The sequence below is a fragment of the Linepithema humile genome, chromosome 8 (genome assembly GCF_040581485.1).
Source record: "Linepithema humile isolate Giens D197 chromosome 8, Lhum_UNIL_v1.0, whole genome shotgun sequence".
NCBI classification, from domain to species: Eukaryota; Metazoa; Arthropoda; class Insecta; order Hymenoptera; family Formicidae; genus Linepithema; species Linepithema humile.
This window is the reverse complement of record NC_090135.1, coordinates 9,818,180-9,843,708: the sequence shown is the minus strand read 5'-3', so window position 1 is coordinate 9,843,708 and position 25,529 is coordinate 9,818,180. Positions and strand designations below refer to the sequence as shown.

The 25,529-nt window shown below is 39.9% G+C and overlaps 2 protein-coding genes across 5 annotated transcripts in view; both read right to left on the bottom strand.

Annotated features, from left to right (window-relative positions):
* The window catches only part of Rgl (Ral guanine nucleotide dissociation stimulator-like), a 30,562-nt gene extending 13,819 nt beyond the window's left edge, over nucleotides 1-16,743 (bottom strand). Inside the window, exons 1-2 of one of the 3 annotated variants that reach the window (XM_012374987.2) lie at nucleotides 14,893-16,743; nucleotides 68-574 (exon numbers count right to left, since the gene is read on the bottom strand). In XM_012374987.2, the coding sequence (XP_012230410.1) occupies nucleotides 68-244 (177 nt within the window). In that variant the 5' untranslated portion in view covers nucleotides 245-574; nucleotides 14,893-16,743. Of the gene's footprint in view, nucleotides 1-67; nucleotides 575-5,778; nucleotides 5,992-14,892 lie in introns of those variants that run through there. The other 2 variants (XM_012374988.2, XM_012374991.2) reach the window with 2 other exon arrangements.
* A 1,164-nt stretch (nucleotides 16,744-17,907) lies between these two features.
* The window catches only part of Axud1 (AXIN1 up-regulated 1), a 37,482-nt gene continuing 29,860 nt past the window's right edge, over nucleotides 17,908-25,529 (bottom strand). For both annotated transcript variants that reach the window (XM_067360528.1, XM_067360529.1), the window contains exons 3-5: nucleotides 23,927-24,177; nucleotides 23,229-23,654; nucleotides 17,908-22,471 (exon numbers count right to left, since the gene is read on the bottom strand). In XM_067360528.1, coding sequence (XP_067216629.1) covers nucleotides 21,182-22,471; nucleotides 23,229-23,654; nucleotides 23,927-24,177 — 1,967 coding nt within the window. In that variant the 3' untranslated portion in view covers nucleotides 17,908-21,181. The remainder of the gene's footprint in view (nucleotides 22,472-23,228; nucleotides 23,655-23,926; nucleotides 24,178-25,529) is intronic.

Here is a 25,529-nt window from a genome sequence, read left to right as displayed (position 1 = left end):
CAGGCAACAAAACACAGGCCGAAACATTACGATGTTCATCATTTGTCATCCAGGGTTGTCTCTTTACCTGTTGCACGTACCACTGGGTGGAGCTCTGGCTCTTCCGGTGGTTGCTCGGCTTGCAGGGGGCGCAGAGCAGCAAGGGGGTCAGTTTGTTCACCCCCTTGGCACCGGCTGCCGCCGCCGGCGCGGGCGACGCTGTGGGGCTCAGCCCGTCATCCCCCCCCAACACCGGCCACAGCATCCACGCGCCCTTTGCCCGCCCTGCCCCCTTCGTCTACCCTCTTCGTCCCCTCAGCGCTCCCGCGGTGCTCCTTCCTTCGCGAAACTCGCGCGGAACTTCTTCGAACTCTTCTTTTCTTCTTCTTTTCGTACTCTTTTCTTTTTCAAGGGGCGTCCACGACACGGCGCGAACTGTCGTGTCGCCCGCCGCCGGCGAACTGAGTCCACCGACGTCGCGTCACCACGCCTCGATGTCGATGACGATGACGTTCGCGCGCGACCGCTCGCTCCAGAAGCAGGAGCGTATCATCGTACCGCGTCGAGACGCGTCTCCGATGCTCGATAACTGCAGCTGAAGATTGAGATTACAGTCGGTTGAGAACGAGTGATGTGCTTTGCGAATGGAGCCTCGCGGAGTCACTTCGTCATTTTATTTCGCGAGTACATGAGCGAAAGTAGTGAAATAATTTTAGCGGGTCATTAATTTTTCTATTTTTTGCATGAATTATTCATTGTTCGATTTATAGAGAATAGAGACGAATATTTTTCGCGCAGTTTTAATATATAAAAGATGAATAATTCCTGAAATTTAGAGTTATTTTTGAACAATGATTAAAGTTTGAATATAACGCAATTGACGCGAATAGCACGATTGTCAGTCGTTTTTTTCCATAATTGATTAATTCTTCAATTTAGTAGTTTAAATGAATGCAGATGTATCTCTGAATATTGACGATTTCTTTATCTCATAATTATTTCGAATGATAAATTGATTTAGAGCCATTTAATCGTTTTTCATTTAAAAATAACTCATTAATTCAATCATCCATAATGCAACACTTGCGGCCATGAGAGTCGAAAGTAATACACTTATGCTTATCGAGGATTAATCATCCTTGCACCTGACTTACGGTGACGCAAAGGAAACAAACAAACCTACAAACACAGCACGCTTTATATCGGGACGCGCTAATGAAAGAGAGACGCCTCCGTCCGCTATGCTTCGATAGCTCGGAGCAATTAATTAGATCTGAAAGGGCAGAGGTGACATGCGTGTTTACGCTTCCGGTGCACGCGTATCGATGGTAACCTCATCGCACGAGAGAGAGCCCATGTATTTCGAGAATGCCACCCTCGATTTTTCGTCGTTCCTTTCCCTTTTCGAAGTTAAAGGGCAACGCGTAAACACTGCCGGAAGCTAAAGGCCAAACGATATTTCATCGAAACAAAGGACGAAACGTACAGCGGTTACGCTTGATCTTTTAATGTTAAAGCACTCTGCGAATAGCAATTAATAATTAGCGTTCGAATTAATATAGAGAGAATAATGTGATTTTAACGTATATTATAATTTTGATTAGAAAATAGTTGCTTGAATTATAAGCTTGCAATTAAATGCAACAATGACTTAGCTGTTTATTAATTTAATCGTTTCTGTCGTTAAATGGAAACTGCCGCTTTGGCAGATTTGATCTCGGCGTATCAACGGGTTAAATGTATTTGGGATCTCACATGGACAAGGTCCATGTGAAAATGTGACGCATATGTCTTCTCAATTGTCAATTTGTTACGTCGCCGTCGCGTTTCGTTCCACTAATAGGCGATAATCTTCGTTCCGCGAATTGACTATTGCGCGACCGTGAAAGAACGATGTTTTTCGCGGAAGATTAATGGATTATATTATCCTAAATCAAAGACAGAAAACTAGTATATAATCAAACGGAAAAGAAAATATTCTTGCGGAGAATATTGTGTGTCAGAGTATTTTTAAAATAATCGTACTATCCACAAGAATGTGCGTTATATTATGCAAGAATATATATAGTCATTTTAGAAATATGATCACAGGCTATCTTTGAGGCAGGTCTCGGTGTGATATTTCTCAGTTCGATATTTCAGCACAAAAATGCGAAATCCAAACTAACATAAAAGAAATTATTTTTCTTCTCAAAAAAGCATTGTTTAAAGTAGATCAGCTTCAAAGAACGTACATTATTATGCAATAAAGAACGCATGCAATCATTTCAGAAATATACCAACATCAGACTATTTTTAGAATAATGTGTCTGTATATCTTAAAATATCAGCAGTATATTTTTGCACTCGGAAAAAAATTCCATAGTACTCTGGAAACATTTTTTATTTTCTAAACGAATTATCTCCAAGATATTTTCCGATCGATCAAGATATTCTCGCAATATTCTTATCAATTTAAAATTAAAAAAGATTCTTGTTTAAAAAAGTTGTTTCTTTTTACATTGCTATGCAAACAAGATAGGCGTCAGTGTTTGTCAAAGATAAAGAGAATGAAAAAAAACTCGCGGGGCTGATTGGACTCCTCTTTCACGTGGCGGAACCCAATTGTTGAAATTCGATTATCGTTTGCGATTGGATTTCGTCGGCTGGCGAACGGAACACACGTCACAGCGCGACGGATGGCCCTACGAGCGCCTGGCGCAATACGATTAAGGCAAATATACACACAGAAATGATAAAAGTGTCGACGGCCCGTCGACGCCTCATTTTCCGACGATAGAACGATAAAACGAACGCCCCGTCGCCGCGTCACGACATGACACGAGAGGTTAACAGAGGCGTGTGTCACAACCTTAATCTTTCCTAAAGACAGACATATGAAACGCGTACAAGCGAGAATTCTCTTAATTTTGTCAAATTTAACTCCTGAATTAAAATAATCATCATACTATTTTTTTAAAATTATTTTTCACTGAAAAACAGCCGTGACATTTTTTTTCAATCATGCCGATTTTATCAAACTTTCATTTCTATGTCTATTCATCTCTAAATTGAACACTACTTTTATTTTATTTTATTCTGATGTGTTTATTTGTGTTTCTAACTTCCAATTTATATTTTCCATTTATATCTAAATTAAGACCAACCACCGTACCAACTATTTTAAATTTTATTAACGTTTATTCGTAAAATCTGGATTTAGAGAATCTGAATATTTATATTATCTATGCAAAAGTGAATTACAATTTATGCAACTTTTCTTGACAATGATATTAATTTAATGCAACATTCCTTTATCGTGATTTCACGAAGAGACTTCAAGAATAAGAAATTAGATCACGATTCTTATGATTCAACTTGCATGAACTTTTTGCGACACAAAGGATATTGTCTGTCAAGCGTTTTAGTCGCGATAACGACAGATCTCGCGGTGACACATGCTCGCATAATGATATCTGGACTCTCTCGGCGAAGAGAGAGCACATGTAACGCGGAATACATTATGCAACGCAGGTATTGTCCATAAAGGGAGGCGAGCGGCTCGTTCCGCCGCGGCAGGAAGTGCTTAACCCAAGTTAAGCACCTCTCATCTCTCTCTCTCGTGTCATTTAGTAACTTTAATAGCGTCGATCTAAAGCCCTTCATCCACGATGGGAAGCGACCTAATTGCCGTTCCCGCATACGATCCTAAATTTTGCCATCGATAATCGCTCTGTCGTCCCTTTGTTCGTCCAAAGTGCACAGACCGCAAATTACCCTTCGATTATGACCTATCGATTTCTGGTGACTAAACTATGAGAATATTTCACGAGTTTCATTAATAAATATTCTCTCCTGTGATTACGATATTTTTGCCGATAAAAGCATTGGAATTAATATATTGTAATAAATTGAATTCATATTCTCTTTTCTTTGCTACGTTAATATAAATCCTCATGTTTTTTAAACTTTAAATGTTATCTAACAGTTTTGCAAGAAATATTTTTACCCACCAATATTAATTTTAATAATTATTATTGCAACTTACTCAATTTAAATATGGAAGTGGTTTGTTTACTTGGAAGTTATACTGAATTTCTATATTTTTTTTGTTTTTCAGATGGTAATGTTAATTGGCGATGGATTCAGTTAGCACTAGGGAATAAGCATGTGTCAGCAGATTGTGGAAAACCGAATGCCCAACTAATAGGTTAGTCGGTTAGTCACTCATTACGTCGGTACGCCCGGCACGCTCGCAAGTACGTCTGTGAGCGTGTGTTTACGCGTGTGTTCGCACGATTCAACAATAACTGCTTAGAGTCTTTCAAGGTGTTTTTGCAAGCAAGCCTAATGTTAGCCGAGCAGAAACATTCCTCTTCGGTGATTTTCCACCTCGATATTATTCACTGATCTTATCGATTTTGAAATAGGAAATCGTGAAAATATTTTGAGTGAAACATTTGAAATATATATATATATAAACCGACCTTTAAAATCAAAATCAAATGTAGCTATTGAGTTTTGCAACGCGAGAACTCTGAGATCCGCGATATCAAAGCAGCAGTGAAATCAACAGCGGAAATGATATATACGAATAATTACACTGGTCGTAAAACCATGTATTCAAGCACAGTATTAATTTCCCAAAAATAAACTTAACTATTAAAATTAAAATATAAAAATTTATAAAACTTAAAAAAATATTACGGCATATAGAAACTTCAAGACTTAATATAAAAAAGTGGGCGTGCAGAAGTCATAAAATTATTTTTATATTCAAAACGCGTCAAGGATAATAGTACCATTAAAAGTTTTAGTTTAAATATTTTATTGATAATTTGTATTATGCAAGATAAGTGATATCTTTTTTTAATTCTTACGTAGTGCAAAAATATTATTCAGAAAAATTGAAATTTTTATTTTCGCCGATTATAGTCTTTAAATGAAATCTTCAATAATTTTGACGTTTATTATCATCATTTCTTATTAATTTCACTGAGATAAATTCTGTATGATTATTATATTTTTTTAATGCACATATCTTTTCGTCATTCACAAGAGATCTCAGAGAGCGATGAAATTACTTTCAAAGTCTTGAATGAAGATTTTACTTCGTGAAAGTGTAGTACTACGCGATATGAAAAGTAAACGCCGACAACAATGTCTCACTGATAATTAATGTAAAGTGGAGTATCGATCGCTCCACGAAGAATAGAATAATCCCCGATTCTAAAGAAACCAGTTGCGTATCTTTACAAAGAAATAAAGCGAAATTATGAATTTTTCTTGCTTCCCTGAATTTTATGAATCATTATACCGGTGGATCAATTACAAACACGAGCGAAACGCATGCTTCAGCGAATGCGAAATATACATATATTTTAAAGCAACCGAGAAACTAATAAAGAAAGATATTTATTTATTACTAAAATTTATCGTAACTTTAAGTGATCTTTATTTTAATAATTAATTATGTCACGTGAAAAACAACTAATTCTGTCAGCAGACATTTTTAAGAAACCTGGTAGGTTTTTAAGAAACTTGGTAGGTAAAATTATCGATCGCCAAATTATTAGATAGCACTTAGGAGTCGATATACACTGATTAACACACTAATCGAGCGATTCCTGCCAAATTTCTCCAGCGCAAATCACTTCTCGTCATCCTTGAATGACAAATAATATCCTTCGGTTTTCAATTACGAACACACCCGATGATCTCAGCGTCTCTTAATCACCTTTATTCTCTTGATCGTCAACAACGGACGAAGTGACTCTCGCGAGCGAATCGAGCGGGCACAGCTGCTCCGAATTTTATTACCTGCGGAGATCAAGTCCGCGCCAGGTGTGCGCGCCTGTTTGCCCGCGTGTATCACCTGACGAAATCGTTCGTGTTTATGAAGCGTGTACAAACCGCGCGCGCGACCGGTTTGAAGCGAGAGACCAGACGGTGGTGCGACCACGCTGTTCGCCGTCTCGACGCCGACTGACGCCGTCGCGTTGCAGCCGCGCGACGCCGGCCGAATGGTGCAGCCATGAATGCACACTGACCATGCCACTGTGCAATGGTCGCAACCATGGTCAGGAACGTATAAATACCGGGCACCGAGGAAAGAGACGTCTTTCCGAAGGCACGTTTAGGAAAAACGATTTTGGAGCAAAGCTGCTCCGAAAATTCAAGCGAGTCTGATTTCACCCATTAATTTTGAAATTCATTTATTGCAAAATGAAAATCTATTTCAGCCGCGGGTTGAAGTTATTTAATGGTACTATTATCCTTGACGCGTTTCGAATATAAAAGTAATTTTATGACTTCTGCACGCCCACTTTTTTATATTAAGTCTTGAAGTTTCTATATAGATTCTGCCGTAATATTTTTTTAAGTTCTATAATTACAATTATTTTGTTATCCAATTTACTTAACAGATATTTAATTAATTGCTCTGTACAAAATAACTCGTATCGTTGGCAGTCAGTGATTCTTCGAAGGATATTGTGTGGATAAAGGATGTAAAATGTAGACATTAAGGTTCTGTTCACTTAAGATAGCAGGATGTGTGGCACATGACAAACGCAGACATGCGTGACTGTCTACGGGCCTTCGGCGATGCTTGTCTTAGCTTCCACGCTTTCTACACACAATACTAAAAACACGGAGGTTCTTGGAAGATTACGCGTAATCGCGTATCGCGGCTTCATCCGCATGATCGCGCAAATTTAATTTGCCTCTGCTTGATATCGATTATATAAACCGCAATTGATGTCAAAATTATTAACGAATATTCTTTATATTAATATTGCACCGTTGTGAGGCAATTTTATCTCCTTCGCGCTTCTTTTTTATTTCTTGAAATTTTTTAATTAACGATTGTTACCGATTATATTTAATAATTTGAAATTTTGCTTATTGCGCGATTTTGCTTTGAAAATTACTTACTAAATAATCCTTTTTTAATTTTGTCTATTGTAAAGTTTTATATCAAATTTAATCACCGCGAGTGATTTTCTTCTTTTCAATCCTCATTGAAATCTGATGTTATCGCACTATCGATTGTTAAGAACAAGGGTTGCGTTTCTCCATGCGAGAGAGCTCTTACATCCCCGTCAAACAACGGTCTGACTCATCAAATCTTCCCCATATGTACCATCGTTTCTCGAGAAGAAAAACCAATATCGCAAGGGTGGCAGTACAACCCTCAGACAGCCACTGTGAAATTATACTATAGGGGTTGTCAGATGCGTCTGTACCAGCAGCTTTGAATAAAAGCTACGGGAAAAACAAAGAAAATTCGACTGTCGTGGCAATTAATTTAGAGAATTAATAATTATAATATTTTAACTGTTTTAATAATGATTGTAGTGTCATTAGATAATTTCGTTCAATTGACATTTTATTTTGAAAATAATTATGATAAAGTCTTGTTTCGTAAGATTCCAAATTATATTTTTGCAAAAATGTATAAAACTTTAATTCTAATTGTTACTAGAGATTCTAATGTTGGATCACATTCGATGTAAACATCGGATTCAATTTCAAATTCAGATTAGACGAAGCTAGGCGAAATTGCGATTTTCACGGATTCGCTCTTGAAGAAATAAATTGCGCACGGCATTCGATTGTAAAATATCTCGGTCGTATAAGCTGACACCCTCGGAGGACATGATCATAAAATTTGCAGCGGACAACACTCGCGAGACCGAACTTGAACCGACAATAACGATCGCCGTTAGTTTCCCGTGTCATTTGTTATCCGACGATCTGACGTAACTATGCGTGACGCGCTCGTGACGTGGGAGTTACACCGCCAGTTGCGTCACGACGACGTCATCATTATCTCGTTGCAACGCCCGTGGGACGTAAAGAGCAAATCGATACGCGTAGAACACGAGAAACTCGTGGCAGTTCGAGGCAGAACTCAGTTTAGAACAGGATTCAGTTGTGACTTTTGGCCGATTTCCGTTGCCTTGCCGCTCTGACATTTTACAATCAGAAACGTCAAACATCAACGCTCGCAATACGACGTGATGATCTTAATTTAAACATGATGCTACTAAAACATTCCGATGAAATTCTTTTCCTTTTTGAATAATTTTTATTTCACATTTATAACTGAAAATAGATTTTATATCGTTAATTACGTATACGTACAAATTCTTACAATATTTCGTTTAACGTAATATTTTTGCACCGTTGCACATGATTTGCAGTTTGTTTCTTTTATCATTTTATTATTTGCCGACATAAATTGTCTACTCTGCATATGTTTAGACTGTCGCTTGGATTAATCTCGTAAGACTACAGTCAGCAACTGACCTTCTGCCAGACGGCGGACTACTGAGCAGCTGGTCGATGAGGGGTCATTTACTTTCGCGTCGCTGTGTGTTCGCGGTGTGAACACAAATTCGAAAGGAGTATTCGTAATATTCCGTTAAAAATTTCGCCTCCGGTGAAACGACGTTCGTCAACCTCGGTGGGTTATTTATTTTCCCGTCAAAAAGCGTTTCTCAAATAAGAATTCTTTCGTTTCTCTCGTTATAAAGAAATTCTAAACACAGGAATGTGTCACGAACATTAACATATTTCACGAAACTCGCCTTTAGCGCGTTTCACATACTCAAAATAGAAGAGAAAAACAAACCATTCGTTTTAATTTATTTTGTTTACAACGGCGAGAAAGAAGAAATGTTACATTAATAATTAATTCATTATATAATTTATTGGAAATTAGCAGAAATTAACGGTAGAAATTAACGGCGCAAATAATTTTAATAAATAATATATTATATTTGTATTTGGATAAAATTTGAAAAAAGTTCAGGTTTATTAAAAGAGAATATTAACATGTCAAAATTGTTTCAAACTGTCATAAAAAGAGTGCTAGTAATTTAAAGATATATTATTAAGATTTAATGAAAATTACCATTTAATGTCCAGACATTATCTCACGCAAAAGAATCAGAAAGAAAGATAATGCCGCATCTTATTAATTCAATTCTTTATACAAAAGCTAAATCTAAAATAATGTGTAATAAAACAATCTTCAGAAATATATGCCAGGATAATTGGAGCATAAACGAGATATGTAAAATATGTCGGCGCGAGAATCATCGTCCGGTTTAAGATAAGACGCGCTTAGATTCCGCGTTCTGCCGTGTGTATCTCGCTGGCAGGTGAATTTTCTCCACTTTCACACGAGAACGAATGCCGTGAACACGTGCTCTATCCAGTGGTAGTCAATCTACGCGCTATCAAATCAATCGTTGTTAGCAGATTTCGTTCTCGATTCTTTTTCGCGATTTTAATCGACAAGGGAATTTGTAGCGTCTAAATTGAAATGCATTTAATTTGTATTCAATTTGATTGATTGCAAACAAACACATATATGCATACTAAAAATATTGCATCGCATATGTCGCGAAATACGCGTAGCGTACGAGTTGCTTGGTAAACAGCGTAGTTTTACAAATGGACGCATTGTTTATTTCACCGACTGTAATTAAAGTACACATATGTTTATGTAATTAAATAAATCCGCGCGCGATGGCATTCGATTGACTGCACCAGCGCCATTAGCGCATCCAATTAAACTCGCTATTAAACTCGCATTACAATGTTTAATTTCTCGCTCCATTCAATTCGAGACGACGGAAAAAAAATTCGCTTGATTAGCGAAAGTATAGAAACTCGGTAAAAGAGAAGTCAGTTTTCTCAACGTTTTACTTTCGTCCGTTCACAATGAGAAACACGATCATCGCGATAATTGCATCTCGCGGGCGCGATTAATCCAAAGTCCCAGTCGCAGCGGTCCGACGCAATGACGTACAATGGCGGCGAATTTGCATAAGAAACCCACGTAGACCCCGTTTCAGTCTGTGCCGCTTGTACCGCGAAATCATCGTCGTGATGATTTTCAACGAGAGGCCTTGAAGAGTCGCAACGTTTCATGGGAGATGGCGTGACTCAGTATCACGCGTGTCCCACGCATAAACATATTCGTCTAGCCATCTTTTTTTCTCTTGAAAATGTCAGAAAGTTGATCCTATAATTTTTTGAGTCATCTGACCAACAATTTGCATGTTTAACGACGTTAATTTGCCGATTTGCACATTGCAGAATTTATTTTGTATTATAAAATTTTTTATTTGTAGATAATTTGTTATACTAGTAAAGTGTGATAATTATACAGTAATAATCGCACGTTTTCAATTTATATCTAATAACATACAGTTTGCAGCGGCACAATTTTTTATTTAAGATACGATCTGCAAGGGTGAAAAGTGAAAAATCGTATCGAGAGAGTGTCGGATTTAAGCGAAGCGTACGGTGAGACGGAATGATACTATCGTGATAATCAGACTGTTTTTTTTGCGCCGAGAAACGCTGACGGAAGCGATTACATTGCAGTCAAGGTCGAACTCGTCGAAACAGTTAGCGGTTTCAAGTCGGTCAAGTCGCCGACACCGTGTCAGAGCTAAAGTTCAATCCGGATGAAGCCGGACGTGCGGCTAATCGGCTGGGATCGCGTCGAAAAACATCGCATTTCGCACCGCGAACTTCAGCTTCATCACGCTGCATGCACACGCGATGCATTCGCAAATGCATGATGCAAATGATGGATTACTTGCAAGCAGTTTAATTTGTATACTTTTATGCCTTTTCATCCTAAATTTCGAAAATATTAGCTTTAAAAAGTTCATTATCTTCCGATTCTTGAAATAATAAAAAATTAATTAATTTTTTTAGAAATGTTAATATTAATTCTTGTGCTAATAAAATTTAAAAAATTTCTTTTCAAAGAAAACGCGAGATAGATGAATAATATTTATCTTTTATTTTTCTTGAACAACTCAAATAAAAGTTTATTATTTTTTAAAAAGAAGGCAATTAACGCCTTTAATTGCGTCAATATAATTATTAATTTACGAGTCAATTATATCACGAATCGATTTATATATCGAAGTTTATTTTTTTTACGGGATGGCTTTATTGATTCCTTTATCGGAAACTATTGTGTTTGAAATGTGTTTTGTTTCCTTTGATGGGTCGCAACTTGAAACAGAAAAGTATGCCGCATATGTTGCATTCAAATGAGCAATTGTGTCTCACGGAATGCCGGCGAGAGCCGTCAACGGTCAAACATTTGTATAAACGATCGGTTTGTGTGTATAATAGTGATTCCAGCTGACAGAATCAACAGCTTCGAAACGAAGTTTCTTCGATCGTGTCGTGCAAATATTTTAGTACATCCGATCGCGCGGCAGTTTCCGTCTTTCAACGACAAATACAATTATGATTAATTAAAATTTTCTTTCGCTAAAATTATGATATAGGTATAATTAAATATATAATAAGTATATTTTTTTATGAATTTATTTTTATAAATATATTTTAAATGAATATCTCTATTTCTGTTTTAAATAATGATAGTATAATATGTATCATATTTAATTATTTTGAAACAAGTGTTTATATTTCTACTTTTATTCTATATTTATTCCATATTCTTTTCCCATTTTTAACATATTATATTATATAACATTTGTTATTATACGACGTAAATTTGATAAATGTAGACATACTCAAATCAGAATAATATTGATCAGGTAATCGATTTCAATTCCAAATCGAGTAAAGTCTCACGAAAATAAATGACTCAGTCACGTAAATTTGAACGGGAGAGAGTTGAGTCATCGAACAATTGTCACGATCGTCGCATGGAGGCTCACCAGGCCTTCTTCGAACGTGAAAAACGTGCTAATCGCTTTAAGTGGATCTAATACTAGGATCGAGGCTAAGTTTTCTATTGCGGCGATGATAAAGGCCATCCTCTTTTATTCCGTTCGAGTTGATCTTGCTTCGTTGAGCTGACAATCGGTTTACAAGACACTTCATCGCGACGTCGAATTCGTAATGTATTCTCGCGCGGATAAAACGATCGCTCCAATTGGAGATAATACAAGGAACTACGCATGTTCCAGTTATACTCGCTCGAATCGATCTTCTCACGTCTCGTGAGAAAGGCGGATACGCATTCTGAATTCACAGTACGGAACGAGAAAAATCTTTTCCTTTCTGCGACTCCGTCTCTATTTTCGCACGACGAAATCGCGAAAGTACACCGGTATATCGCGACACGCACCATCACGGCTTTTTCCCATTGTAACACGCGAGAAATGTTAACACTTTATCCGATAAAATTCAAATTATTATGATAAATTTGTTTTCCAAAATATAATTATAGAAGAGAAATGAAAAGTGTTTGGTTTAACTTTCAAGATAAAATTGTATTTTTTTATAAACACATAATTTCCAAAATTATATTATTTCCATATTGTATTAAATATATCTTTCTTTTTTTGTAAAAAATGGTAATTATAAAATCAATATCAATATCATATAAATACTACAAATACGTCAATGTTAATTTTTCCTGATTATTCTACTTTTTTTCATAATAATTAGAGACATTTACCAATCGATAAATCTTGAGTGGATATTGTTCTGAAAAATACAATTTTATTTTTAATTCACGTTTGATACGTCCTTAATTTTTCCCGCGCTATAGCACGCGTATTTTCCTTCGCCTCCGGACTGCATTCCGCGACGCGCCTCGTTAGACTTGACACGTATTACTTTGCATTCTCCGTAAGCGTCTCTTGTGCCTCACGCAAAACGCAGAGCTGCGGCTCGCCGGAGCGGATAAACCGGCCCGCGGATTTCCAACTTGGAACGCCGCGCTTTTCCGATCCGTTTTTTTTGCTTCGCAAAAAAGAAGCACTTAAATGGCCAGGACATGTATCGCACATGATCGCGTTTTAAGATGGAGAGAAATTAGCGGGATTTACAGCTGAAAATAATTTTATATTTAAAAATAAACCTTTGCTAAACTTTGAAACTTTGTAATTAAAGAAAATTAGTTGTGTTTAAAATATTGAAAATATTTAATACAACAAACATTTGAATATTTTAATGCGGAAATCAATTATAATTTTCTTATAAAAGAAAGTCTATTTGAAATCGTTCGAGGAATAAAATTATGTTAACGATTTCAAGGTTTAAATTGTCAAGAGTCTTTCTTGAAATATTCAAGCTCTGCAATTGCTTAAAATAATTGTCGTTCGAGCGTAGAAACAGAGAAGCAAGGATTCAGGAACTCGTCGATCTATTACGAGCACGCGCGACGAACATGCGATAAGGACGCAAGTGACGTTTCACGGGCGCGTCGAAGGACTCGCGATAAGTCGATAACATTCATGGAAGCGCAGCAGCGTGTCAAGGCCCAATGTCAAGCCATAGTGACCGAGGGAAGAGCGTAATGTGTATTGTGTATCAGCGCCATAATTCTCTCTGCGTCCATTAGCGTTCGAGTGCGTTTTGTTACGGAAACATCGTTCCGACGAGTCCGCCGTGCGCACGCGATCCTTGACATTTTACCGACGATGTTCGTCGGCAGATAAGAGCGCGAGAAACGAGCATGACACGAAATTACTATTGCGATTCCGGACTGCTGCAATTTTCACGACAAATTGCGGCACAAAAGTTGCGGAACGACGAGTGGAGAAGTTAACGAGGCCCCAAGGACGACACTTCGCCGTTTTACGCAATCGCGCGGCCAAATACAATAAAGATACATAGATTTCGTGAGCGTTTCGAGGTGCGAAACAGCGATTTGGCACGTGCAAATGTCGCTGAACAACGTCGGCGGAAATGAAGGTGGAAATCAATCAATCGGGCTGGTGGACTGCCAAGTCGTCAGTTCGGCTTGATTAAAGTCTGATTAGATATACAGTCGCATTGAAGAAATATCTATAAACTATACTGTTCTTTTTTTATAAAATTTGATTTCATATAAATTGTATCAAAAAACCTAACAAATATAAGAAATCCATTTAAGGAGGCTAATAGCAGAGCTTTAAAAATTCTTTAAGAATATTTTTGAAAGATAAAAATTAAAAAATTCTAAAATATTTTACTGACAATGCTATGTTTATAAAATAAAGCACTATTTTGTAGATGTACATATAGTTTTGATTCAATTTATGGGTATACCGACTTGTTCAGAATTTTAAAACATATAAAGAATTATTTTTTTATTCAGCATTGGTGTGGATATTTTTTTATATATAAATTTATATAATAATTATTAAATTAGGAAATATTGTATCACATTCTTATGATGAAATTGTAATTGTTCGTGATACAAAAACGCGTCGAAATAGGGAAACAATAGCAAGCAAATTTCGCCAGAACTGTAGTCTCTATCGATCGCGTCTTCAGACGTCGCACCTCCAGCCACGAAAATGCACGGTTCGTGACCGCGTTACGTCAAGAACGGGCTTTCAAATCCAGCCGCAATTCTTCCACGCAAATGACAAGAGCGAGAGAAAAAAAAGAATGAGAAAGAGACAGCGCACTTGAATAAGCTTGGAATATATTTTCATATTCCTGAAGTCACGTCAAGAAAATTGAATACAGTGAATACTAAATTAATTCATGCCAGAAAGATATGAAAGTGATACGAAAGAAAAATATAAAAAACTCGGTCTATTCCAAGATATTTCAACAATATAAAAGAGAAATGAATACAGTGAAAATTTAAAAGTTGATTATATAAAGGTAACAGTAAATTAATATAGCACGCATACAACGCGATAATCTTTAATTATTTAATTGAAAAACAACAGTATAAATTAATATTATAAAATAATTATACCGGAAGAAGCAAAATGGTAAATCATATTTGAGGAGGAGAGAGGTAAAAACAAATACCTCTGTTATCTCTAGATAAACCAGAAAGAGCAGCATAAAAGTAATGGAAAAGTCACTCGTGAGAAATGTGGTATGTGATTTATCTACGAGTGAGAAAGAAAACGCGAGAAGAGAAGAAAACGGGAAGCTAGCGCTACCTGAAGAAACGGAAGATGCGATAATTACCAAGGATTCGTCCCCATTGTCAGCGCTCATAGCCCCCCGCTGACGCTAGAGGAAGCCGAACGTCGCTCGCACGTCGTCGTCTTCGTCGCCGGACTGCTCGTCGCTCCTCTTCGCGGCTTCGCTTCCGGCAGCAGCCGACGACGCTCGTCATTCTGCGTCGAACTCTGCCTCCCGGACGGGACCGTTCCCGAGGGATTCCGCCTGTGACAGCCGCTCTCGGCCTAATCCGTCATCCGGCATCGCACCGCCGATGAACTCGGACGACTCCGACGACCGACGAGCACCTTCGTTCACGGATGTCCGTCTCCTGTGGAACGCGGTGTCACTTCTGAAGTGCGCCGGATAAATGAAGATTGACAGATAAAGGAATGGGAAGAGCGAGCAAAGACGAAAGGAACAGTTACGAGGAATGCGATTGGGTTTGGACTTTTTTGGAAAAAGATCGGAGGGAAAAGGAAATATAGTGACTGCGTGCTTGCACGCGAGGATCTTCGTGAAGTAACGAGAAGAGGAGAAATAAACAACGTACGAAGGAGAGAGAAGGATAATCAAGGAATAGCGGTTAAACTGTCGCAGTTTGATTCTTGTACCAACATCAGCTGTCACGATTGCATAGTAATTAATCGCAGGACTTCAGCGCACTGATTACGTAAAGGAAGATAAGAATCTCCTCGTCATTTCGCGTAAGGATAATATTTATCGTAAATAATAGTATTTGGATTGCGTTGGTCAGGAGAGAGAAAACGAGAATTGGCAAAATAACGATTAAATAGCGGTTATGTAGGCATCTAGGGATATAGGACAACACAGCGGATAGGGATATCCTGTGCGCTGCCGAGAAAGGAGAAAAGAAACGGCCGCAAGGATCTAGGGATATAGTCTCGGTTACAATAGGCGGCCAGCTGGTTTTTTTTTAGAACGTACAGTTAATTTTGCGGCAGTCGCGCTACGTTTTTGGAGTAGCCCTCGCGCTACTTAGGGCTCCCCTGGAGCGCCCCCTTCGATTAAGCGCACGCACTCGCGCAAGAACTCCGCGAAGGCCAGGCAGAGCGAAAAAGATGGACGATAGCGTGGCAGGCGCGTGTGAGCGAGAGACGGAGAGAGGACACTGACACACGAAACGTCAACGACACCTCTGTCGCTCTTCTCCCTCTTTCTCTCTCTCTTCCTCCTTTTCTTCCTGTCTCCCTTTTTTGCACCAAACCTCCCCGCGAAACTGCACTCACTTCGCGATATCGAGCGATCCCGCCGAGCTCCGGATTTCACTTCGAAATCTTCGTCGAGACGGACGCGTGGACGAACAGACGGACGGGCGGCGACTTCTCTCTCTCTCGAGCGAGCGAGCGAGTGCCGTTCCCCTTCGAGAGCGCACGGAACGGTATGGTACAGGGGTGGGGTAAAGGGGGCTCGAGGGGCACCGCACGGTGCCCGCTTCAGTTTGCGAAAGGAAAATCGAGGGGAAGGGGGGAGGACGAGATCCGCGGTACGGCGCGCGCGAGCCGCGCCGGGAAAATTGCCAGCCGAGGTTCTCTCCTGCGCGAATCGAACCTCGATGTGCGACTGTGTGACGATTCCACCGTCAACACCGAAGATGTGCCAGTGTGTGACGGACTTTTTCCCACCATGATGGGACGCTGACGAGAGGTGGGGAGGAGGTTACGACGATGGTACCGCCATTTGTTGTAATGGAGAGGTGTTCTCCTGGCTTCGCCGACGTGAGTGTCGCCAGGAACGGCTCGATGCACCACGAGGCACGATGCTGAAGAGTTAAAACAGCGTCCAGTTTTCGAAAAAAGGACTATAAAAACGATAGAATAAAATTAGCGAAAATCTGATTCTTATGACAGTTTTAGGAGATTTTAAATTAACGAATTTTTGAATTTTTGTGTTACCAAGTTTTTTTTTTTTAAATACTGAGGTTTATAAATTGCGAAATTAATTAAATAATTATGATAAGTAACAATATAGAAAGAGTTTTCACAAATTCTCTAAATAATCTATAGAGAAATAAACTAATATTTTTGAAAGACTTTATAATAAAAATGGATCAACTTTTGTTGTTTGAAATTGACTAGCATTGTAAGTTATCAAATCTACTTTTGATATAAAAAATTATATAAATTTGTATTCTAAATCTTTTCGACGCTCTCTACTGGTTGTAAATTACAACAAAATCTTACCAGTCCATTGCTTTACACATCGGGGTCTTTGTTTCCCTCAAGGTTCTATGTTTGTATTCCGTGCCTGACGGCCGTGAAGAAAGAGAGAAATTTTACGCGCCACGTTTAGAATCGCTATACACTTTGCCATTTTCGTGGTTGGTTTCTGAAGAGAATAGAGCGACGGCCTTTCCACCTTCTCGCTCGTTGAAAATAACGCGCCGCGAAATTGCGGAACATCGTTGCGCGATAATTTCTAAATTTTTTCATAGCTATTCTCTGCTGCTCTATTTGTGTACTCGGCAATTTTATTCAGTCTATTTATTCTTCGGTATCGACTTTTAGTATTATGCTTATTTTACTTCTTCAAGTAGATTATTATAATATAATAACTTGGATAAAAAAATAACTTTAAAAAAATACTTACATTATTATAAACGACTTAATATTTCTTCGGAAACAAACATCTCAAACAAAAGAATGACGAGGAAGAATTGTGTTAGAAATATATCGCAAACGCTCTAAGTCGGGACGGATGGGATGAATAAAAAGAAAGGAATTTCCTTTCTTCAAAAGTCAGGTTTCCATGAATAAAAGACACAGTGAGACACGCAGGTTTCCTCGTCGCGCTTGTAGCGTTAAACACGGCTGCTCGATAACAAATTTATCTCGTCAACTTTGAATTTCTTATCCTGAATTGGTAAATCGAATTCTTAAACAAACTTTAAATTAGCTTTTGAAGCTAACTGGCATCACGGGATACAGGACGACGACTGGATAGCCGCTTTTAACGCCAAACGTGTGTCGAGAGACTTGAGCGACAGACATTCAGACGACAACACAGACAGACGAGAGAGACGTTTTTCACAACATTTAATAAAACGCTATCAACTATGTATGCCTCTTTTTTACTCAAATACTCTAAAAGTTACTTACATACGTGTATAATTTTTTTTTTATATGCTTATTCCATTCCGCAATGCCGCGCGCGCGGACGTGTCACATCCCTCTCAGATTTCAGACGCAGCCCTCTATCCTCCTGCACTTTCTGGAACGCTTTTTCCCTCTTTCTCTCTCTCTCTCTCTCTCTCTACCGATCGGCAGTTTCTACCTTTCGCTCATTCCATTTAGGCACCGATCATCGACGGATGAACACAGTAAGGTATGACAGCGCAATTGTGGAGCGAAAAGAAAAAAAAAAAAGGAAAGAAGAAAAAGGGTGCCTCTCGCGCGGGAACTGACACGTCCGGCTTCGAGTGTATTCGTATATTTGTATATGTTTGAATGTATCTGTGTGTGTGCGTGCGTGTGTATATGTCTGTCCGTGTGAGCGCGTGTGGAGTCGTGTGGACGTGTACAAATTTAATACTATCGTTTACGTTCGCTTATGTATAGTACTTCAATTATAATCGTGGACACAGCGATCAACGTCCCGGGATGCGCTAAAGAGAGGTCCGTTTCTCTCGAAATGTTCTTCTACGGGGGAGAAGGAGGGAGGGGGATGATTGATTGATCGGTTGGTTGGTTGCTTGGTTGGAGGATGACGGGCGTGCAAAAGGTAGTCGGCGTTGTGATGCGGTGTGCCCTTTCGCGGGCTTCCCTCTTTGACCCTTTATTCCGTCGCGGAAAGCCGAGCTCGTCGCCGCAAGCGCAAATTTCCTCTTCGTCTTCCTCTTCCTCGTCTTCCTAGTCGAGTTTTCTCCGTTTCGTCCGTTTCCCATTTCGCCGAATTTCGTCGCGCTTCACGCTTTCAGACAAGTCTTTTTTTTCTTTATTTCAAAAAGAGTTTGCGCAATTAAAATCGTATATAATCGTGTAGGCACCGTATTTGTTACAAATGTGCGTTTATAACAATTGAGAAGGAAAATGTCAAGTATATCGAGCGCCGAAGTATATTGTATAATTATGAATCGTTATATATATATATATAAATATTATTGTAGAAATACAATTCAAAAATATATTAGAGTATACTGATTAATTATTCAGAACAATCAAATTAATAATTAAACTCCGCCACCGGAGTCGTAAAATAATATTATTTATAAAATTAAAGAAATAACAATTATATATTTTTCTATATCTTTTATATATATATATGTGTATATATATAAAATATATAAATTATTCTATATAGTAAAATAATTTTTTATGTATTTTACATATATAAAATAAAAATTTTAACATGCTATATGACATGTAAATTTTTATAAAATAATCGCTTTTTTGTATATTATAAATTATACAAAAAAATTATTACGATAATAATTATACTTATCATTATCAATTATAAGAAGACATTATACGAAAAACCGCTCGTACAAAAGCAAGTTTATAAAAAAAAGTTTTCTTGGCACTCGACATGTGCGACATTTTCCGGATTTCGTCGCATAATTATTTACGCTTGAAATCCGCGAAAGAAGAAAATCGAAATCCGCGCTTCGCCGTCGAACGTTCACTAAAATATCATTCGCAACTCCCACACTGACCGGCGTAAAAAAGTTCCCATATAATTTGTCCCTTAATCTATAAATCTGGCGGATTGCACCGTTTTTTTTCCTCTTCTTCGTATGCACAAGTATCACAATCGCTTCACGTTTCACGCTCATCTACGAATGTGTCATGTGTATGCGTGTGCTTTTCTCGTCTTTTCCTTTCTTTTTTCTTTATCTTCGTCGTTTTCGAACGACGATCAGCGAAAAGCTGTTTCGTTCTGCTGCTTCACGACTCGAAATGTCGCTCCGGAGTGCGATTTGGCGGCTCTAAAGATTCAAGAGATCCGGAATTTCCACTGTGGAATGTCGCTTCGACCAAGAGACGCATTGTACTCTATAAAATTTCAATCTTTTAATGTTTATTGATTCTAAGCGCTTGGATATAAAAATGAGAATTAATTTCTTAAGCTATCTAAGTTTTATTGAATATAAATGTTTTGCTTTATATAAAATATTGAATAAATCAGACATATTTTTGTGTGTACAAAATATCATAAAGGATCAGGTAGAAAATTCAATATAAAAATATCGAATTATATAAAGTGAAAATATTATATTAGAAAAATATCGAATACAGATTATATAAATTTCAATTACATTAAATATTAAACATTAAATAAAATATGTTGCAATATTTTGACTATGCAAATTTTGACATTTGACATTCCAAAATGGCTCTCTCGAATTAGAGTGAGCAAATTCTCTCCGGATCGATGCATTATTCGCGAGCGCAGCCTCTGAGCCGAGGCTCGCTTAAAAAGAAATGCGACCCGCTTCCGGTCGATCGGCTCTACGCTTAAGGTATTAAAGTTAGATATTATAAACTGCAATCTAAGCTGATCCCATGTTATTTCTTGGTCACAACCTCGTTGAATCTCTTCCCACCATTGCTTACGGATCGCTCTTGAAGAATGTCGACGAGAATCCGAGGCCCGCAGAGTACTGCTTCGGACTCTTCCAGGCCCTGATTCTTGTCGCCTCGCTCGCTGACATTATCGTCGATCTACACCGAATGAGTCGCTTAATTTCACGATCCGGAAGATTTTCTAACTTCTGCTGCAAAGGAAGGAATTTTAAAAACTCTTCGATCGCAGTAAAAATCGTCCGAGTCTCTCCAGGTCGCGAAATCAGTTGATTCCAGCCGGCGTATCGATTCCGCGGGTCGACGATGACGTCACGAGTTTCTCCATCCCGGGCGGACGCACACGTCGTAGCCGTAAAATTGCCTAACGACCTCCGTAACGAGACCCGCTTGTCGTCAGTTCGGTGCCCGAGGATCTTCCTTCTCCCTCGGAGGGCACTTACATTGACCCTTGTTCGCGTGTCGCGCGCGGGGGAGGTGAACTGTCAACAACCCCCGGAAGCCTTTTTCGTCTAAATCGTCCTCGAAGTCGCCGCTGAACTCAGACGAGATCCGAAGAATTTCGCTCTCTTCCGGGCTTCGGGAGAAGCCGCGCCTCCGAGTGTGTATCCGAGTATATTCGTACTCGGCGAATTCCGCCGTTCGGCCGAAAGCAGACCGAACTTTCACGCGCTAAAGAATCAAGTTCCTCGTCCTCCTGGTTCGTCGCGACGCGCATCGAGCGACGTCGGTGTTCACTCGGAACGGTCCTGCCGCGAAAAAGATTCCGCCGTCTAGGCGGACACGGTCTCCACCATGGATTTCTTGATGATTTCGCCGAAATTCTCATCGCAGTCTTCGGCCGCGGCCGAAGACTGCTGCTCGCCGGTCACCTGGACGGGCTCGACCATCTCCACAACTTTGCCGACCGTCCCGTGACCACCGTGAGTGCCGTAAGTACCGTGATGATGATGCTGCTGCTGCTGCGGCTGCGGCTGCGGTTGCTGCTGCTGCGGCTGCGGCTCGTGCATCTCGCCGTAGTACGAGTACCGGCCGCTCAGCAGCTCCGAGAACGGCTCGAGCTTGCCCTGCTGCATCTGCTGCACCACGCTCGCGCTCATCGGCTGCACCGAGTTGGTGAGATTGGTATATTGCGCGGCACTCGCGGCGTCCTCCTGCGCGAACACCGTCGATTCGTACGACGAGTGCTGCTGCTGCTGCTGTTGCTGCTGCTGCTGCTGCTGCTGCTGCTGCTGCTGCTGTTGCTGCTGTTGCTGCTGCTGCGGTGGCTGTTGAACATTCTGATGTGCTTGCGCGCAGGCACCTTGAAGCGCCGCGGCGTTGGCGGCGTCCTGGGCGCCGCCGTAAGGCCCGTAATGCGCGAACGCGGCCGGATTGTTCGGCGACTGGAACTGCGCCGGCTGGAACTGCGGTACTCGCGACGTGGACGGCAGACTCGCGTACGGCGATCCGTAGTCCTGATACGAGGACTGCTGGAAGCTCATGCCGCCACCTCCACCGCCGCCGCCGCTGCCCGCGCCACCTCCGCCGCCGCTATTCTGCGAAAAACTCTGGAAGGTTTGACTGAATTCCGGGTGAAGCTTACGCTGCACCCCGACCACCGATTGGCTGCCGTCCACCGCGTCCTCGCTCGCGTAACAGTCGTCCCTGATCGCGTACAGGTCCAGACTGTCCTCCCGCGTGCCGGGCACTTCCGGTTGACAACCGGCCGTCACCACGCCGCCGTCGTGACCCGTTTCGTAGTGCAAGGTCGTGAACCCGCCCCCGCCTCCTGGCCCCGCGCCCGGAAGCGCGCACGCGTCACCGCCTCCGGTGTCCATGACGGAACCCAGGGAACCGATTTCTCTCAGGGGACCGCCAGCCCGGCCGCCTTGCCCTTGATTGTCCGTCACACGATCGTGTTCGCCGCCGCCCTCCTCCTCGCGCTGCTTCTTTTCCAGTTCTAGTCGCATCAACGTGTGAATGAAGTGTGTTCGCACCCGCACTGGGTTGAATTCGATCCTGCCCGAATTGTTCGCGCAGCCGTCGCGCGTGCAACCGCAAGGAAATCCCGGCCGATCCACCTAAAAGGTAGGTATACTTAATGAGAAACTCGTCGAGTGATCGTTTGCGAAGAGATACATCTTGCTTTTCCTATTTACAATTTTTTTTATTTGTATTAATTTTCTTAACAATTTAGAGAATTATATTCATCTTGTATTTTTTTCTTAATTTAAAATCAATGTTGGAAATATTAATGGATTTAATTTAATTGATCGATGAAGAGCTTTGCGCAAACTGCAAGGTTCGAACGAACGGAATTATATTGTCAAATAATTTTACACAAATGGAGATCATCTAAACATAGAATTTGAAAAGAATTCAAGGTCGCAGTTTTAATTAAAAAGCTGCATGACGTTGAAAATGGAGAAATTGAGATGAATGAAGTCCTCTCTCAATCTCCACTTAGCACAAAAGCTTCGAAAATCCATTAGTCCTTAGATCTTTCAGTAAGACTCAGCAGAACTGACGGGAAGAATTGAGATTAATAAATGAAGGGACTGAATGAAGAATTCAGCGCGACGCGATTTCTCAAAAACTTTCGAAGATTAATCTCAAGTTACATAAGATACAATGCCAAAACGATGAAAATTTAATTTACACAAATTTTCTCGAGTTCAAAATTCTTAAATTTTCCATTTCGCATTCAATCGGGATCACAATTTGCTAAATTTTACATATCTAAAGATTCTACGATAAAAGAATTAAAAACTGGAGCCTGACTGTCGTCATTGGATTACATAAAGCTTGCTTCCGCTTAGCTCCCGTGGAGATTCTCACCTGACACTTGACGTTGGCCCTGCTGCAAGGGCAGCTCTCGGGATCGCAGTAGCCCTTGCACCCGCAACCGCAGTGCTCTCGGCTGGCGCGTATATCGCGGCATTCATCCTTCTCGACGGCGTCTATTCTCCGGACGCCGGCGGCGCGCAGCAACGCCCGGCGCTGCCACGTGGGTACCGGCTGCAGGAAGTAATAGCTGTCGATGTCGAGCTCCTCATTGTCGCTCGGCTCCTCGTCCGTGTCGTCGCTTGGATCCTCGGAGCTCGACGCCGTCTCGCTCGTCACGCAGTTGGTCGCACAGCTGCGCTCGGAGCGCAGCTGCGCGAGACGCGCGCGATGAATTCGGCGCTGTTCGGCAGCGTGCTCCGACAGCGAAAATCTCTCGGCGTGCGTATGCGTCGCGCTCATGCCCAGGGTGCTGCCGCCCTGAAGAGGGGAAGATCGATCTCGCGTGAATTCGAGTATCGTTTGTTTGTTTTACCGGATTTTCGTGATTTGTTTATTCACACCGACGGGAACGATGCTTGAATAACAAAGGCAAATCTCGAGAGAACACGCGACGTTAATAACATACTATTGACAATAGAATATTAATTGAACGATCAAATAATAAAACCGATCAAAGAGATGAGCTGGTGCAAAAATTGTTGGAAAGGAAAGCGGGAAGGAGGGAGGGAAGAGCGATCCTTGGGACTTACCTGAGAAGGTACGCAAGTAAAGCCTTGCGCCCTGGGAAAGTAATAGACCGTCACGGCATCAAACTGGATGTTGCGTTTCTTCTTTACGGGCTCGTCGGCATTACTGCGCGACTCATCGCTCTCCATACAATCGGTCAATCTGCGCTTCAGGTTACTTTTGGCCGGTAGCGTTCGGAAGCTCGTTAGAGGCGGCTGACCCGGCGTCCCGGACGCGCCCGACGACGCCGCAAAGCTGTCCAGCTGGTTCACGCCTGAAAAGACGGGAACCGTCAGTCGTGTCACGAGATAGTAGGTTGCGTGACGTATATAATGTGTCTTAAAGTAATGACAGGTGAATAAAGAGAGAGCGTAACGTATCTTTTTATAAGTTCTAAAAGTTGAAATTTTGGAACCAACTTTCGTTAACGAAAACGTTGCAGCTTTTGCATCGATTTTATTTTTAGAGAAAGAAATTCTCGTAAATTTAGCCGAGATGTAAAAAGAAATTAAAGTACGGTCAATCATTTTAAGAGAATATTGATTCGAGGCTTCATTATTTTAAGGTCGGTGGATACATATTTTTATGAAGAAAATTTATTCTTCTTTTTATTGAAAACGCGGTGAATTTGCTTTTTATCGGTTCTGAAACACCCAGTGCATTGCATGTTGACAATCGATGCGAGGCTTATCGAGTTGCGCTCTCCTCACTCGTTCTCGGATAGCTTCGACCAACGCAACTGCGAGACTGAACTGACAAGGAGAATCCTTGCAGCGTCTAAAACTTTTCCGCTTTCGCAAAGATAAGAGCTCTCGAAGGAGTCTTTGAATTAGTTGTCTGTTTTTAAGATAAAATTTTAATCCTTGAAATTTTATACTTAATTAAAAGTTATATTAATAATAAGAAAAAAATTTTTTATTTTTTTGAATTTTTAACAATCGCTTTGATAGAAAATTAAATAATAAAACATTTTTTCCGCAAACAACAAAGGTTACATAATGAAATACAGGGCCACAACGTAAAAACTGAACATAAGGTAGAATAAAATACGATATATAGTGTCCCGTAATTAATAACGATAAAAAAGAAATGATTTTACATGAAAAAATTAATAGGAAATATAAAATACAATTTTTTCCCGACTTTATTTTCGGAAAATGGACTTTAAAAATTAAAAAAAAAGTTAGAAAACAAATCAAAAATTTTAAACAGAATATTTTATTAGCCTTTAATATTTAAAGGCTGCTTTTTTCAAAAATAAAGAATTGTATAAATAAAATTTTATTTTACATTTTTTATTTTATCTTTTATGTGGAATTAATATTTTATTAATTCTGTCACTTGGAATAAGATTTTTTATATAAAATAAAACAATATGTAGAATAGAAATTATATAAAATCAAATAGTTTTTAAGTAAAAAATTCATTTGTTATCTTGTCAACAACAAGTGCAAAAATTTCGATAAAGCTCACTCGAAAATATAGTAATTAAAGAATAGAAATAGCAATACTCTTATCTATTTCACGTTCTTCTTTAATCATTTCCATCAAATTAAAATAAAAAAAGACTTTAAACCTTAAAAAGATTATTGAAATAATTGGCCATCTGGGCTTCATTATTATAAT